At 40.6% G+C, this 14,646-nt stretch overlaps 1 protein-coding gene across 1 annotated transcript; it reads left to right on the top strand.

Annotated features, from left to right (window-relative positions):
* Window positions 1-9,816: 9,816 nt before the first annotated feature.
* LOC124232500 (H-2 class II histocompatibility antigen, E-S beta chain-like) lies at window positions 9,817-14,045 on the top strand. The gene is made up of 3 exons (XM_046649461.1): window positions 9,817-10,234; window positions 12,820-13,101; window positions 13,829-14,045. The coding sequence occupies exons 1-3, from the start codon at window positions 9,817-9,819 to the stop codon at window positions 13,960-13,962; spliced, it is 834 nt and encodes a 277-aa protein (XP_046505417.1). The 3' UTR covers window positions 13,963-14,045.
* The last annotated feature ends 601 nt before the right edge of the window (window positions 14,046-14,646 follow it).

Below are 14,646 nucleotides of genomic sequence, written 5' to 3'. Positions count from 1 at the left end.
CTGAGAGAGGGCAGGTGACCTCTAGGAAGTGAGAGTGGCCCCTGGCTATGAGCCACCAGGAAACAGGGACCTCAGTGCTGTCATCTTGAGTAGATGAAATTGCCAACAACCTGAATGAGCTTGGAAGTGGATTCTTGCCCAGTCAAGCCCCCAGTTAGGAACACGGCTTGATTGTCCACAGCCTGATTTCAGCCTGTGAGACCCCCTGCAGAGGAGCCAGTTAGGTTGTGACTGGACTTCTGACCCAGAGAAACTGTGGGAAAATAAATGTGTGTTATTTTAGTCTGTTGTTTATGGTAATCTGTTGTGCAGCATTAGAAAACCAATACAATCACTGATACCTGTTCATGTATTTTGTTTCATTGTCATTCTCTTGACTCTTTTTATCCCATTTTGCCATGCCTCTTGTTGTTGTTCTTCAGTTTAAATGTATTATCCATCTGTAATTTCATCCTCACTTCTAATACGATTTTCTCTTTTTCTAATTATTGTGTTCCTTCCTGAATTCAATTAATTCTCATCTCATGACTTCCTACGTTCTTTCCATTTAATTCCTGGCTCGTTAGGTTCTAATTTGATTTTTTTTCAATTCATGAAAGTCTGATTCAGTTTGGGGCATAGCACTACAGCTCTTCTGCTGTAGTGGTATGAATGTTGTGCTTGTTGCTCTTGTTCTTGTTTTGGAGAAAATATGCATGCTCTGACAGAAGCTTTAGTGGATCACATCTGCAGTTTTGTGTTCATTCTGGAATGTCTGTTTCCTGGACCAGTAAAAACAGTTGTATGCAGGTCAGAGTAAAAATATTTGTGGCTTATTAAGTTCTTAATTCAAGATCATCCTCTACTTTTACTACATGAGGTACAGTTTCATTAATAACAGGAAGCTTTGGGGAAGAGAAGAGGTTGATAGATCTTCTGATTTTGTGATTCTCCTTTGTTTCTAAAAGTAATTTAATTCCCCCCACTTGCTTCGTTGTTCCCTTTACTATCATGCTTCTTAAGGAGCCTCCAAGATTTAAGTTGCCACTTCACTCCCCATAAGAACACCTTCCCAAGACTATCCCCTTTGATTCTTTACACATTCAAGTTCCTTTTTTCAGATTCCACAGCAACCAGTGCACTTGTATACTATGTCCCAGATTTACTTCCCTAATTTCTTCACTCAGAACAAAATGCTGTTATTACAGAATGAAGTTCTTTCTGCCAATTTCCCCTAGTCCCCACTCCACTCTTTTCCTTTCCAGTCATTCTGGCCATTCTGACATGGTCTCCAAATTTGGCTTTGCTAGACTTGAGTATTTTTTTCCCTGCTTATATGTTAATTCAAAGTTCATAGCATTTTCTATCTTCTAGTTACATTGTAACTGGAGTTTACACATGATTTTTTGTCTGCCTTAGAATATAAACCATAAGAGTACAGTTGAATGATTGCTAACAAAGTGAACACATGAATTGGACAAACATTCACACCAAGAAATGGAATATTTACCTCAGATTCAGAGGTCCCCTCATGCTGCCTTCCAGTGACTTCCTCCTCAAGGGTGGCACTATCTTGACTTTTAGCAGTTGGATTAATTTTGCCTGTTTTGAACTATATATGAATGAAGTCATACACTACGTAGTCACTTGTATCTGGCTTCATTCACTCAAAAATATGTTTGTGAGGGAGTAGCTCTGTGGTATAGTGGTTAAGTTCTGCATGCTCCATTTCTGTGGCCTGGAGTTCATGGGTTCAGATCCTGGGCACGGACCTAAACCACTAGTGAGCCACACTATGGTGGCAACCCACATATAAAGATTGGCACAGTTTTTAGCTCAGGGTAATCTTCTGCAGCAAAAAAGAAAAGAAAAGAAAAGAAAAGAAAAGAAATGTTTCTGAGACATATTCATGTTGTTGGTGTAAGAATAGTTCATTCATTCTTATAACATTTATTCTTATCACAAATATCTGTTGTGTATATATTCCAAAATTTATTTATATATTTTGCTCTTGATGTATATTTTGTACTCTTCAGTTATTTACCATGACTAGCTCTATTACAATCATTCTCTAAGTGAATATAAGTGAGGCCATCTTGTTACTCTAAGTGACACCAGCCCCTCCTCTGTGTGACTACTCGCTGCTCTGCATGTACTCTAAAATAATTCACATGCTCTCCTGATTTATGGCCTCCACTTATGTATGCACTCCCCTATAGCTTGATAAATTAAAATTTTGTTCTATGAGTTTCTCCCATGGAACAGGCTGACCACAGGCGGGAAACACACCTACAAGATATTCATCATCACTGACAGAAGAAAAGAACAATGAAAGACTCTGGAGTCTGTCACGCCTGAAGGCTGACATTTCTAAACCCCCTCCGTACTGCTCATTTTCCCTATATAACTCCCTCAAGATTCTGTAATTCTTGAAGATGGGTTTTTTTTGACACATTAGTCCACGTGTCTTCTGATCATGCCTGCTAATAGAACTAAACTTCCTTTCTGGATCCCTAACCCCTTGTGATTAATTGGCTCAGATCACAGTGAGCAGTGTGCACCCATTGCTTGGTAACAATTCTTTTATATGCTTTTTTGTGAGCATATAAATATGATTCTTTTGGATATGTACCTCCTAATGGAACCACTAGGTCTTAGGGTATGCACATTTCAGTTTTAGTAGATTCTGCCAAACAGAATTTTTAAAAACTTGTTTGTACCAATTTATAGTCCCATGAGTATTATATAAGAATTCCTTTATAATATTTCTTTGAAGGTCTTTTCTGGGAAAACATCTGGGCCCTCTCAAAGACAGCTTCTGTTGACTTTTTTCCTGAGTATGGGTAACATTTTCCTGTTTCTTTACATGTCTTGTAATATTTTTTGTTGAAAACTGACATTTTAGATAATATACTGTATTAACGCTGAATTCTGATTCCACATCCTCCAGGAGTAAATGTTCTTGCTGGTTGTTTGTGGCAGGGATCCTTAGAACTTGGAATGATTCTATAGTTAGGAGCATCTATGGGGTGTTCTTTGATGCTTAAAGAACTTAAGACATCTTCTGAAAACCTGCTACAGGTTAGTGTTGATTATGAATCTATTTTTAACCTTTCTATATTATCAGATTCTCCTGCATCTCTCCTTTCTCCAGCCTGAGTTCAAAGGGATTCAACTAACATAGAATAAATTATGTGAAGTTATATTTTTATAAGCCAAAAATAGTCAAATATTAGCAATTTTATATGGTTCGAAGCATAAACCCTCAACAGAGAGAGAGTGTGAAAGTTGTTTACATCCCATTGGGCTGAAAGTCAATGAGCAAGTCAAAGGAACTCATTGGTCTCCTGGAGTCTTAGCCCCAAATGTCATAGCTTCATTCATCATGCCCTCTGTTTTCCTTAATTACCCATGTTTGGTTACTTCTACTTCCAGTTCTTCCCTATTCTTACCCCAGCTGTGTCATCACCATTATTGAAAATCCCCAAAGTTTGCAGACTCTCAGCACTATAAGAGATCCATTGGATGAACTGAAACTTAATGAAAAATCCTCTCTTTCTTAAAATCACCTTTTCCTTACCTGTGAATGTTTCTTCCAACTAATAGGGGGAGAAAGATGAAGTTTGTCTGACTTTCTCACAGGAAACAGAAAGGAAACAAGGTGTCATGAGAATGAAAGAGTGTTGAAGCCTGAGCCCTTTCTTCTTTCCAGGATCTCTACAATGATCAATTCCGAGGACCCTAGGTTTTTCCATTTAGACACAAATACTTTTCTGAGCAACTATTATATACTGGACTCTATTCTAGGTTCAGAGAATTCTATCTGAATAAGATAGAAAAGTCCCCTACTACCAAGGAACTTACCTAATGACAGAGGAGAAAGACGATCACCCCATAAACATTTAACAAAGAAAAAATTTCAGAGAGCAACAAGTGCTCTGAAAAAATACATCAGAGTTATGCAACAGAGAGAATGGATTCACCTGACTTCAGTTCAAGTGACTAGAGATCTCCCCCTGAGAAAGTGACATTTAGTTGGGACATGAATAGTGAGAGGAAGCCACTCTGTGAAGAGTCTAAGGGACAAAATTTTCACAGAGAAGGAACATGTGAAATGCTGCAGTGTGGGAAGATGTTTGCTGTGTTTAAGCTGCAGAAATAAGGCAAGAGGGGCTGAAGCATAACAGTAAGTTGGGAGATGGCAGAAGATGAGGCTGAAGAAGTCAGGAGCCAAATAATATTAGGCCCTGATAGCCAGGGTAAGAATGTGAATTTTATTTAAAAAGATATGTGAAGCTACTGAAGGGTTACAAAGAAAGTCAATTTATATTAATTTTTAAAAAATAATTCTAGCTACCATGGGGAGGTTGTATTGCAGACATTCACAGGTGGAGCCAGGGAGACCATTTAGGAGCATAGTAGAATTCTCCAGGGAAGACATACTTGTGGCTTCACTTAGTGTGGTAGTGATACAGACAGTGGTCAAGATAAAGTGAATAGATTTGGGTGAGATTTTTGTATGACTTGTTAATGAATTAAATGGTGGAGTGGTGAGACAGAAACATTAAGCTTATCCTTAAGGATTTTGTCTTTCATACTAACTAGGTGGATGATGTGCTGTTTATTGAGAGAGAGAAGATGTAGGAGGAAATAATTTGAAGTGGGTGTTTAGATATAAAGGCTTTGCTTAAGTTAAGTTTGAAATAATTTTTGACTTTAGGTAGAGCTGTCAAGAGGTCAATTGAATATATGAGCCTGGAGTTCAGAGGGTGGCCAAAGCTGATGGTGTCACCAACACATGTACTCTGTTAAATTCCAGGCAAGTAGAGAGGTTACACAGGGAGACAGAGTGGGTATAGAGGAGAAAAGAGGGCAAGAGCCATTTGTGGAAGGCCCGGAGCCAATGAGTCAGCATAGGGGACTGAAATGGGGGTACCAGTGATGTTGAGGAAAAGCAAGAGAATACGATGCATGAAAGTGAAGGAAAGTAGGTTCTTCTCAAGGAGAAGGGAGTGGCCAGTTGCAATGAGCACCACCAAGAGGTGGGTGAAGTGAGAACATGACAGAGAAGTGAGCACTGGGTCCGGCGGACTTGACATTTGCAATCAGTGGAGTATATAAGATAGAAACTGGATGGGACCATTAGAAGAGAGAATGGGAGCTGAAGAAATGAAGGATGGATTACAGATGACTCTTCTGAGCAGCTGACCTCAGGGAAAGACTGTGCTCTGGTTTCAGGGAGTCAGCTGGACCTAAAGTATAAGAATAAAAGATTCTGAAGAGAGCCTGGAGGACTTGAGACCAGAGATGTTCAGTCATCAACAAAGAAGCACCAAAGTGTCCTTATATGCAGAGGTGACTGGAAAAAGTCATAAATTCATATATCCAAATTTATTAGTAACCTAGAATACACCATTTATTACCCTAGGTGATGAGGATGGAGTGATGAACAAAACAAATCTGGTCTCTATCAGCATGGAGCATCATAACATTTTGCAGTTACTATGTACTAGGCATATAGATTTCAGTATGTAGTTCCCATAACTATCCTATCATATCCATAATAATTAAAAACATTATATCTATGAAATTTATAATTCAAAGAATTCAAGTAACAACGTCACATAGTGCTAGAACACGGATTATATAGTCTAAATCTGAGTATATACAACGTCCTTCTCTTCCATGTCTGCATACTCCATTTGTATTAGGTTCATGTAAACTCCATTATTATACATAAACCAATGTTTCCACCCTTCTGTGTTCAAAATGGTAATTAGTGATAACATTAATAGAAGGCAATCACAAAATCATGATGAAGATATTATTTGCTTTAGGAAGTTAAGGAATAGAAAGATCCTGTTAGCCCGCATTCATAGAAGCTATAAAAATTAAAATGGCAATATATTTATTGAGTACTTATTATGTAATCAGCATTAAAAAGACTCACTATTTAATTTCACAATTAATAATAATCCTGTGAGGAACATGCTATATTTAAAGTCATTTTAGAGATAAAGATAAAGGGTCATAGATGTTAAAAACTGACCCAAGTGGAAGAGTTCATGTTAATATTCAGACTTTCTGATTCTAGAGTTTAGGCTTCTAACCATTATTAGGGAATGGTTGCTCAATTGGGTAAAATTGACAAAATTCCTGAGTACAATATGTACAGTGTATGTCTTAGGGTAAGAGAGAGATGCAAGGCCTGCTAGTTCCAATATATAGAATAAATTTACATTCATTTTGAATTTATTCTTTGAAAAGTCCCAAATGGGTCCACACTATATGCAGACCATCATGGGCGTGCGTTGAAGACTACAATGAAATATTAAATGTACTCCTTCTCTTGAGATGTTCTTAGTATGTAGGGTTAGAGTTTCCCAATAAAATTCAGGATGCCCAGTTAAATTTGAATTCCAAATAAACAACAATAATCCAATTTTATTGGGAATCCTGTATTTTTCTGTGCTAAATCTGGTAGCTTTCAGTTGGGCACTTGAGCATGAACTAACAGCACTAACCATACAAGCTACAGTGAGCAAAAACTTCACACATTTTTATTCTTTAACTTTTTCATGTGTCAAGAAGGTGCCTAGAGAATTTCTGAATAGTAAGTTAGACTCAGTCTGGTCCAGAGTGCATCCCCCGGAGTTCACAAGGAGCTTTGGGAAGGTCTCTACTCAAAGTCTGGGGACTTGCCCATTTATTGTACATTATCTATAAGACAATGTCATCTCTTTCTTAGTTTTTCCCCTTCTGAAGGGACTTTACTACAGAAATGAGAGTTCTACATCTGTCCAAATCTGCTGATTTGATGTCTACTGGTATTATTGGGAGGAGATCAAAAGTTAGGAAATGAATTAATTGGGACATTGAAATGGACTAAAATAGCTGACGCTGTAGCTTAGTACAAAAAATAAGTAGTGGACCAGTTGCAGAGAAATTAAGAAAGATGATAATGTGAAGGATCAATTATATGACTTGAAGACTAAAGTGTTCTGGTACCAATTCCAATGTGTAGGGGTTTTTTTCCACACCACAAAGCAATTCTTCCACACCAGCTGAATGTCCTATAATTCAACTCAATTCTGACACTGTCTACATGGAGATAGCATCAGATGCCACAGGTTAAGGACTCAGTTCCACATGACAGCCCCCTCCTACTTCAGATGCCAATCACAAGTTCAAGTTGTCATGTGTGCTTCTGACCTCTGGGCTATAGGTTGGAGGTTCCCACAACCCCTTCTTTGGGCTTCATTAATTTGATAGAGTGGCTCACAGACCTCAGAGAAATATGTTACTTACTAGATTACTGGTTTATTATAAAAGGATGTAACCCAAGAACAGCAAGATGGAAGAGATACGGTGGGCAAGGTACGGGGAAGAGATGCCTAGCTTCCATGCTCTCTGAGTGCACCATTCTCCCCTAAAATCCACATGTTCATGAACCCAGAAGTTCTTTGAACCCCATCTTTTTGAAGTTTTATGGAGATTGAATTACATACGCATGATTAAATCATTGGCCATTGGTGATTGAACTCAACCTGCAGCTCCTCTCCGCTTCCTGGAGGTCAGGGGGTAGAACTGAAGGTTCCAACCTTCTAATCACATGATTGATTCTCCAGGAAACCAGGCCCCATCCCAAGTTGGGATCCAAAAGTTGCTTCATTAACATAACAAACGACACCTTTATCACTTTTATCACTTATAAATTCACAGAATTAAGGAGTTCTGAGCCACAAAAGGGGATGAAGATTATGAATCACAATATCACAGTGACTGATTGACAAGGCAAAGAAATCAGCAAACTTTGGTCCTCAAAAAAATGTATTTTGTTGGAAAAGTAGCTCTGCACTGGGATCAGATTCCTAAAAAGCATAACTTTCATGTAGGACCAAGATTTTCAACAGATATAATATTGGCAAATTTGTCAATGTAATTCTCAGCTGCTCCATGGTTAGCAGTGGCTTCTTCACCACAGTTTTTTCAGGTGGTTTGCACCAGTGGTTCTCAGCCAGAGACAGCTCACCACCCTCCTCCCTGCTCCTTCTCACCCCAGAACATTTGGCAAAATCTGGAGTCATTTTTGGTTATCACGCTGGGCGTTTCTTGTGACAACTTGTGGGTAGAGGCCAAGGATGCTGATAGACAGCTTACTATGTACAGAACAGCCCTCACCACCCCCAACCACAAACAATCATCTGGTCCAAAATGTCTATGGTGCCAAAGTTGGAAACTCCACTTTACCCTGTGCTTCTTCTAAAAATTCTAGACTAACACTTTATACACACACTCACCTTCCGATCTGTTTCCTCATGGTTTATTTTAGCTTGTTTCATTACCAAAAAAACTACACAGTTGCACAAATTGGCAACTTTCTGATTGAATCCATTCAATCAAAGCAAGTTCCAGATCTTTATATTCATTTTTTGCCTCGTGCAACATTTTTCAAAGTTTCATGAAAAATTTCAAAATTTCTTGGTCATTACATCTCTATTAACATTCAACATCTTGCTTTTTTAAGTCATAAATAGTGGTGACTGCCACAAATATTTTTCAGTAAAGTGCCTCAAATATCTGAGGTAATCCTACTTTCCATACTATTGGTGGTATCAGAAGCTTCCATTTATTCATCTCACTTTTAACCACAAGGTTATTCTTTAACTCTTTTTGACATTGATGTGGGCTTGGCAAGCCGAGGAGTCGAAAGAAAGATTTCTTGGACTTTCCAGTTCTGGTAGTAGTGCTCCTTTATTCAGAGAATAGCATGGAGTAGCATGGGGACAGGACCTATGGGCAGCGAGAGCTGCAGTGTGTTGAGAGTTAGAGCTAAATTTATAAGGCATAGGTATGTGAGTTATTTCTTTATGCGACAAAGGAAAGATGATGAAGAAAATCATTAAAATGGTATCAGTGTAGGTAGTGTCTGGTCATTGGGTAGTCCTATAACTTTAGATAAGAATCAGATCAAATCAGATCAGGAGTCCTATGCTTCTGGGAGGATGATATAGATCAGTATGTAGGGCGGGAGGCCTTGGGCTTTTCTCCCTGGGGCAGCCTTGATCCTCATCAACATTACACAGTTCAATTAAATATAAAGGCAAAAACATCAAAACATATACATTTATATAATATATATGTGTATATTTATACATATTTGCATGTCTGCACATATTGCAACTACAGAAGCACATGTAACCAATAAGAGCTGTGAGAGGGGCAGGCTGGTGGTGCAGCGGTTACGTGTGCGCAGGTTCTGCCTCCCTTTTTCCTCAAACAAACACACACTCACTCTTCTCTATTCCACATCAACTTAACCTTTCATGTCACATCTTAAATGTCACTCTTAGAGACTACTTCTTTTGCACTATGAGGTAAATGAGACCATCCTGATACTCTCTGTCCTAGAAGTCCACACGATTTTCACATTTCTCTCTCCTGTAAAAATTCTTGTGCGGTTGTTTTTTGTCCATCACTTTCACTAAAGTTTAAGCTCCAGGAGTGGAGAGGAAATGTCTGTTTTTCCCTTCTTGGGATTCCCAGGGGACAGCATAGCCTGGAACAAGGTCATTACTAACCAAGTGATTACAGAATGAACAAGGAGGGGGACATGTTTAAGGACTGGTTAAAGAGCTGTGGCCTGAGAGGAGGGAGCCCTGAGTGTCCTTTAGGTGGAGGCAAGTAGGAGAAGGTGGTGATGGAGAGAAATCCTCCTCCAGCTTCCAGCTTCTGCTAGGAGGTCTGCAGCCAGGCACGGCAGCCCAGTGGATCCTGAATATCTCTGGACTCAAGGGCTCTCCTCCACACGGCCAGGCCTCCCACCACAGTCTGCAGATGGAAGATGAAGCTGGGGGTGCGGGTGGAGCCAGTCAGGGGTGTCCTAGTGCCCCACCTGTGCCTGGGCTCCCCGTATTGGGGGATATCGCCATCAGTCTCTTCTCAGGAGCCTGCCTTGGTGACCGGATCCTTCCTGTTCCCACAGCACATTTCATGGTGCAGGCTGAGTCCGAGTGTCATTTCTCCAACGGGACCGAGGGGGTGCGGCTCCTGAACAGATACTTCTATAACGAGGAGGAGATCGTGCGTTTCGACAGCGATGTGGGGGAGTTTCGGCGGGAGACTGAGCTGGGGCGGCTGGATGCTGAGCACTGGAACCGGCAGAAGGACCACCTGGAGCGGAAGCGGGTCGAGGTGGACACGTTCTGCAGACACAACTACGGGATTGTTGATAGCTTGATGATGCAGCGACGAGGTGAGCTAGGTGGGTGGGCGGCCAGGGGGCGGGGGCAGTGTGTGTGTGTGTGAGAGAGAGAGAGACAGAGACAGAGAGATTCAGTCCAGGTGAGTGTGTAGGATTGTGAGTACAAGTTATAAGGGTTCCAGTGAGAGCCTGTTGTGATGGGAGAGTGTGTGTGTTTGTGAGGGGTGTACTGTGAGCTGATGTGGGACAAAGAGAATGTGTGTGTGTGATGGGGTAAGTGGGTCTAGGATGTGAGAGTACAGGGAGGGGGAGTACAGAGTGTAGGGTGGGGGGCATTCTGTTCTTGGCATCCGCTCTTCCTAATCCTGAAACCCCTGAAATAAATGTGCCTGTGTTGGTGTGCATACCCATTTCATGGAGAATGACAGTTGTGGGGAGACTAATATGGAGGGAGAGGGTAGGGAGGAACCTCCCAGGTACCTCTGACCTCTCTGAGGCTTCTTTTAGATCTCAATTTCCTGCGGTTCTTTTGTTTCCTTAGCGTATGTATTTTTACATAGTTGAAATGATTGTGAAACTAGCTTTTTGAATGGTGTCGATGCAAATAATCAATAACCAAGCTACAGATTAGAAAGATAAGGTGAGATTTGTTTGAGCTGAGGACTAGCCCAGAAGCACAGTCTCCCCCAGGGAAGAAAGTGCTCTGGAGAAGCGTGGTTTACAGCAGGTTATATACCATTTCAGAACAAAAAACTCACATCAAGCAGGCAGGAAAACAGCTTTTTTTTCAAAGTCACAAAGAGGTGTTCGCTGCAGTTTAGCATGTACACAGCAGGTCACCTTGACTTTGGTTTTCTGGAAGAAATCTTATCTTCAAAGAAGTATTGGTATTGGTATTGGTATCAGAGGAAGGGAGACATTCATCCCTATTTTTAGAGTGCACTCTTTGCTTTGGGAACTGTTTTAAGCAGATGTGCAGTTCATGTTTGGTGGGCTGTAAGTCAGGCTGCTCTGGGAAAAGCAAGTTTAAGGCCAAATCAGGTTTAAACCAGAATGGTTTCCCTATATATCTCAATATGTGAAAATTTTTTATTCTTATTATTTTCATCAATAATAATTCCATTACTTAATATTGACATACTGATGTGACTATTTTTTAATGCTAATAGTATTTAAGTAGTTATATATTATTCCTTTGTATAGTTGTAACACAATTCACCTCACATTCCCATTTGTTAGTTTTTTTTCAATATTGCCACTCAGAAATTTCTACCTTTTTATTTTTGATTTCTATACATTTATTTCTAAGGTTCTTCTATTTTTTTGCATATTTATTTACACTTGTAATTACTGTTCTGAGCATTATCTATTATCTGTCATCTCTGGGGTCCTAGTGTTCTTAGTGACTTTATGGGTTCTCTATGCAGTAAGATTATTAACACTTTTTGCTGATATTTGATTCAGCATTTTCTCCAGTTTGTGGTTTGTATTTGATTATGTTTATTGTTTTCCATGTTAAGAATTTAAACGTTTTTGCCTAATGAAATATACTACAAAATTGTTATTAATGATATACCATCAATTTTAAATTTACTATTTTGTGGTATTATAAAAGTGTTGCCCCCCTCATAGGTTTCGCCTTTCTTTAAAATAACTATATTTGTTGAGGGCCTGGTTATGTCAGAAATTGACTCATAAGTTAAGCACATTTATTAATAAGTCCCAGACCTGCCCTGACCTCAAATATCAGTTTAGAAGGAGAGAAGATTATAAATTTATAACAGTTCCAATAACAGATATGTTTTTGCAAAGAGAGATTGATCATCTGAGTGTAAACGTAAGAACTTTTGAAGTGAATGACTTTCCTTGCTCCTTTCCCTCTCCTTCAGGACTCAAGCTTTTCCTGGGATTCAACTCTTAGATATAGAGAGTCATCTCTGTCTATTCCTGCTTGGTCCCAAGGTAGAACCATTTCTGTGGTGTTCTAAGATGTGAATGCATTGAGGTGCCTTCTCGTGATTTCACTCCCTATCACGGTCTATCCCATCGCTGTTCCCCAATTTATCCACACTACTTTGAATCATATTTTCTTTCATAGTAAACAAAGACAATAAATAGCTAAGATATATTGAAGGCTGAGTTCCAGCCATTGTTTTACATATTATAGGTACATAGATCTTCATATAACTCTAAAACGTAAGTTAGTATTATCACTCCTCTTTGTAGATGAGACAACTGAGGCACAGAGGTATTTAAAAACTCACCTGAGATCAAACATTAAGAAGAAAAGACTAGATTTGAACCAAGGCAGCCCAGCTCCAGAAATCACACTTTTAAATAATATACTGTATGTCTTGCAAAGGTTTGTAAACACTTCAATTCAACAACAAATAACTATTTTGAGATATGAAAAAATCCCACAATTTTCTTGAACATCTTTCAAACATAAAGGGCTCATGCTATAAGGATTGAATTCAAGACTCATGACACTGGCTCCTGTTCAGCAACATGGGCAGCTTTGAGGGAGGCCTGCCCGAAACTGGAGGTGGGGACTGGAGACTGGAGGCAGAAAGGCAGCCAGCCAAGGAGACTTACTCTGTCTTTCTCACTTATTCCCTCCACCTTTTCCCTCCTAGCTGAGCCTACCATCACTGCGTATCCTGCAAAAACCCAGGCCCTGCAGCACCACAACCTCCTCATCTGCTCTGTGAATTGTTTCTATCCAGGCCACATTGAAGTCTGGTGGCTCCGGAATGGCCAGGAAGAGGAGGCTAGGGTCATCTCCACAGGCCTGACCCATAATGGAGAATGGACCTTCCAGACCCTGGTGATGCTTCAAACAGTTCCTCAGGGTGGAGAGGTCTACACCTGCCAAGTGGAGCACCCAAGCCGGACAAGCTCTATCACAGTGGAATGGAGTGAGACACTCTCTGACCCCATAAATTCCTCACCCACCAAGGAGGAGACATTGCTTATCCCTGAGTGTCAGATTTCTCCTCTCCCCACACCATATTTTCGTTTGCTCCAGGTTCTCCTCTGCTTTAACACAGGTGACAGGGCATAGCCCTGTATATTCTGTAATAGAAATCCTCTGAAAGTTTCTACAAATATCTGTACCCCCCTGGGGAGGCAAATACACCTGGTAGGCAGAAAAATGATTGTTTTGAGCCTTCTCAAGATATCATAGGTCATGGTTCCCCCTGGTCCTGGGCATCAGTCTGCTGTCTCTGGCTAGACTTGTACTCCTGGCATTGTTGCTCTGAGTGTTCACTGTGATCTGAGAAGAGGCACAAGCTCTACAATATAGGAACCTTCCTGACACCAGGGGAGTCCAGTCTCAGCTCTGCCTTTTATTAGCTCTGTCACCCTAGACAAACTACTCAACCTCATGGAGTCCCAATCTCCTCTTTCCCTCAGTTGTTGAGCTAGTGGCTTATGTCAAAGCTGTAATATTTAGAGGAGTTCAGTGCCTGAACCTTGTAGCTACTTATTGTGATTTTTCAATCTCTTTTCCAGAAATAGCCAATTATTGTAGTTCTTCCAGGGCAGCCTTCTTCCCCCATTCTCAAAGCTCTCAATCCCAAAGTCTCAATTAGAGAAGCTGGATTTCTGGTAAAAATCACTAAAACTGGCTTCTTTTCTCAGGGGCCCCATCTGAGTCTGCGCAGAGCAAGATGCTGGGTGGAGTCGGGGGCTTCGTGCTGGGACTGCTCTTCCTTGGGGCGGGGCTGTTCATCCACTGCAGGAACCAGAAAGGTGAGGACCCTGCCGGCAGCTGAGACCCACACAGACCTTTGGGGGAAGAAACATGGTTTTGTTCAACTTAGTTCTCTGTATACAGTGGTCCTCTTTAAAGCCTTTCTTCACCTACTCAACCTCAAATTTATTGCAAATCCAGAAGGCAAACGTCCTTGGTTACTATGTTGAAACATGAAGGGTTATGGCCCATAGCAGTAAGAGAAGGGTCAACATGAGTGGAGATCATGGGTCAAGATCCTGGAGCAAATGCTGAAGTGCCATTAAGGCTGATGAAATTACACTGGATTTGTGTGACAGGAACTTCATGGGTCACACACTCTCAGTTTCTGCTCTCCTCTCTTCCCTGGCATCATGTGATGTGAGTTGTGGTGTTAGAGAAATCTCAGGTGGGGGGGTCAGGAGCTGGGGACATTGTATTTGGGGACAGACTTACCTCCCTATCTTTTAAGAATGTATCTTCCCTTCTCTTTCCCAGGACATGCCGAACCTCAGCCAACAGGTAATGCTCTTTAATCCTCTTTGAGAGATAGGTTTGGTTATCCTAGAACCGATGGGGGAGATGACAAGCCAGGAGAAGAAATAATGGGAAAGACTTTGAATTCTGATCAGGTAATTTGCAGTAAAACCTCTTCTCTCCACTTAATAAAATGGCCTGCTCTCTAAAGTAGCATTGGGTCAGGGTAACTTAAGAATTTTTCTCCTTC

The sequence above is a fragment of the Equus quagga genome, unplaced genomic scaffold (assembly GCF_021613505.1).
Source record: "Equus quagga isolate Etosha38 unplaced genomic scaffold, UCLA_HA_Equagga_1.0 HiC_scaffold_68_RagTag, whole genome shotgun sequence".
NCBI classification, from domain to species: domain Eukaryota; kingdom Metazoa; phylum Chordata; class Mammalia; order Perissodactyla; family Equidae; genus Equus; species Equus quagga.
This window is presented reverse-complemented; position numbering and strand designations above follow the sequence as displayed.

Excerpts from the sequence above, each read along its gene's own strand:
- LOC124232500 (XM_046649461.1), top strand. The coding sequence starts at position 9,817 with ATGGAAGATGAAGCTGGGGGTGCGGGTGGAGCCAGTCAGGGGTGTCCT. Across the intron at positions 10,235-12,819 it reads CTTGATGATGCAGCGACGAG|CTGAGCCTACCATCACTGCG; the intron begins GTGAGCTAGGTG and ends TTTCCCTCCTAG. Across the intron at positions 13,102-13,828 it reads CTCTATCACAGTGGAATGGA|GGGCCCCATCTGAGTCTGCG; the intron begins GTGAGACACTCT and ends TTCTTTTCTCAG.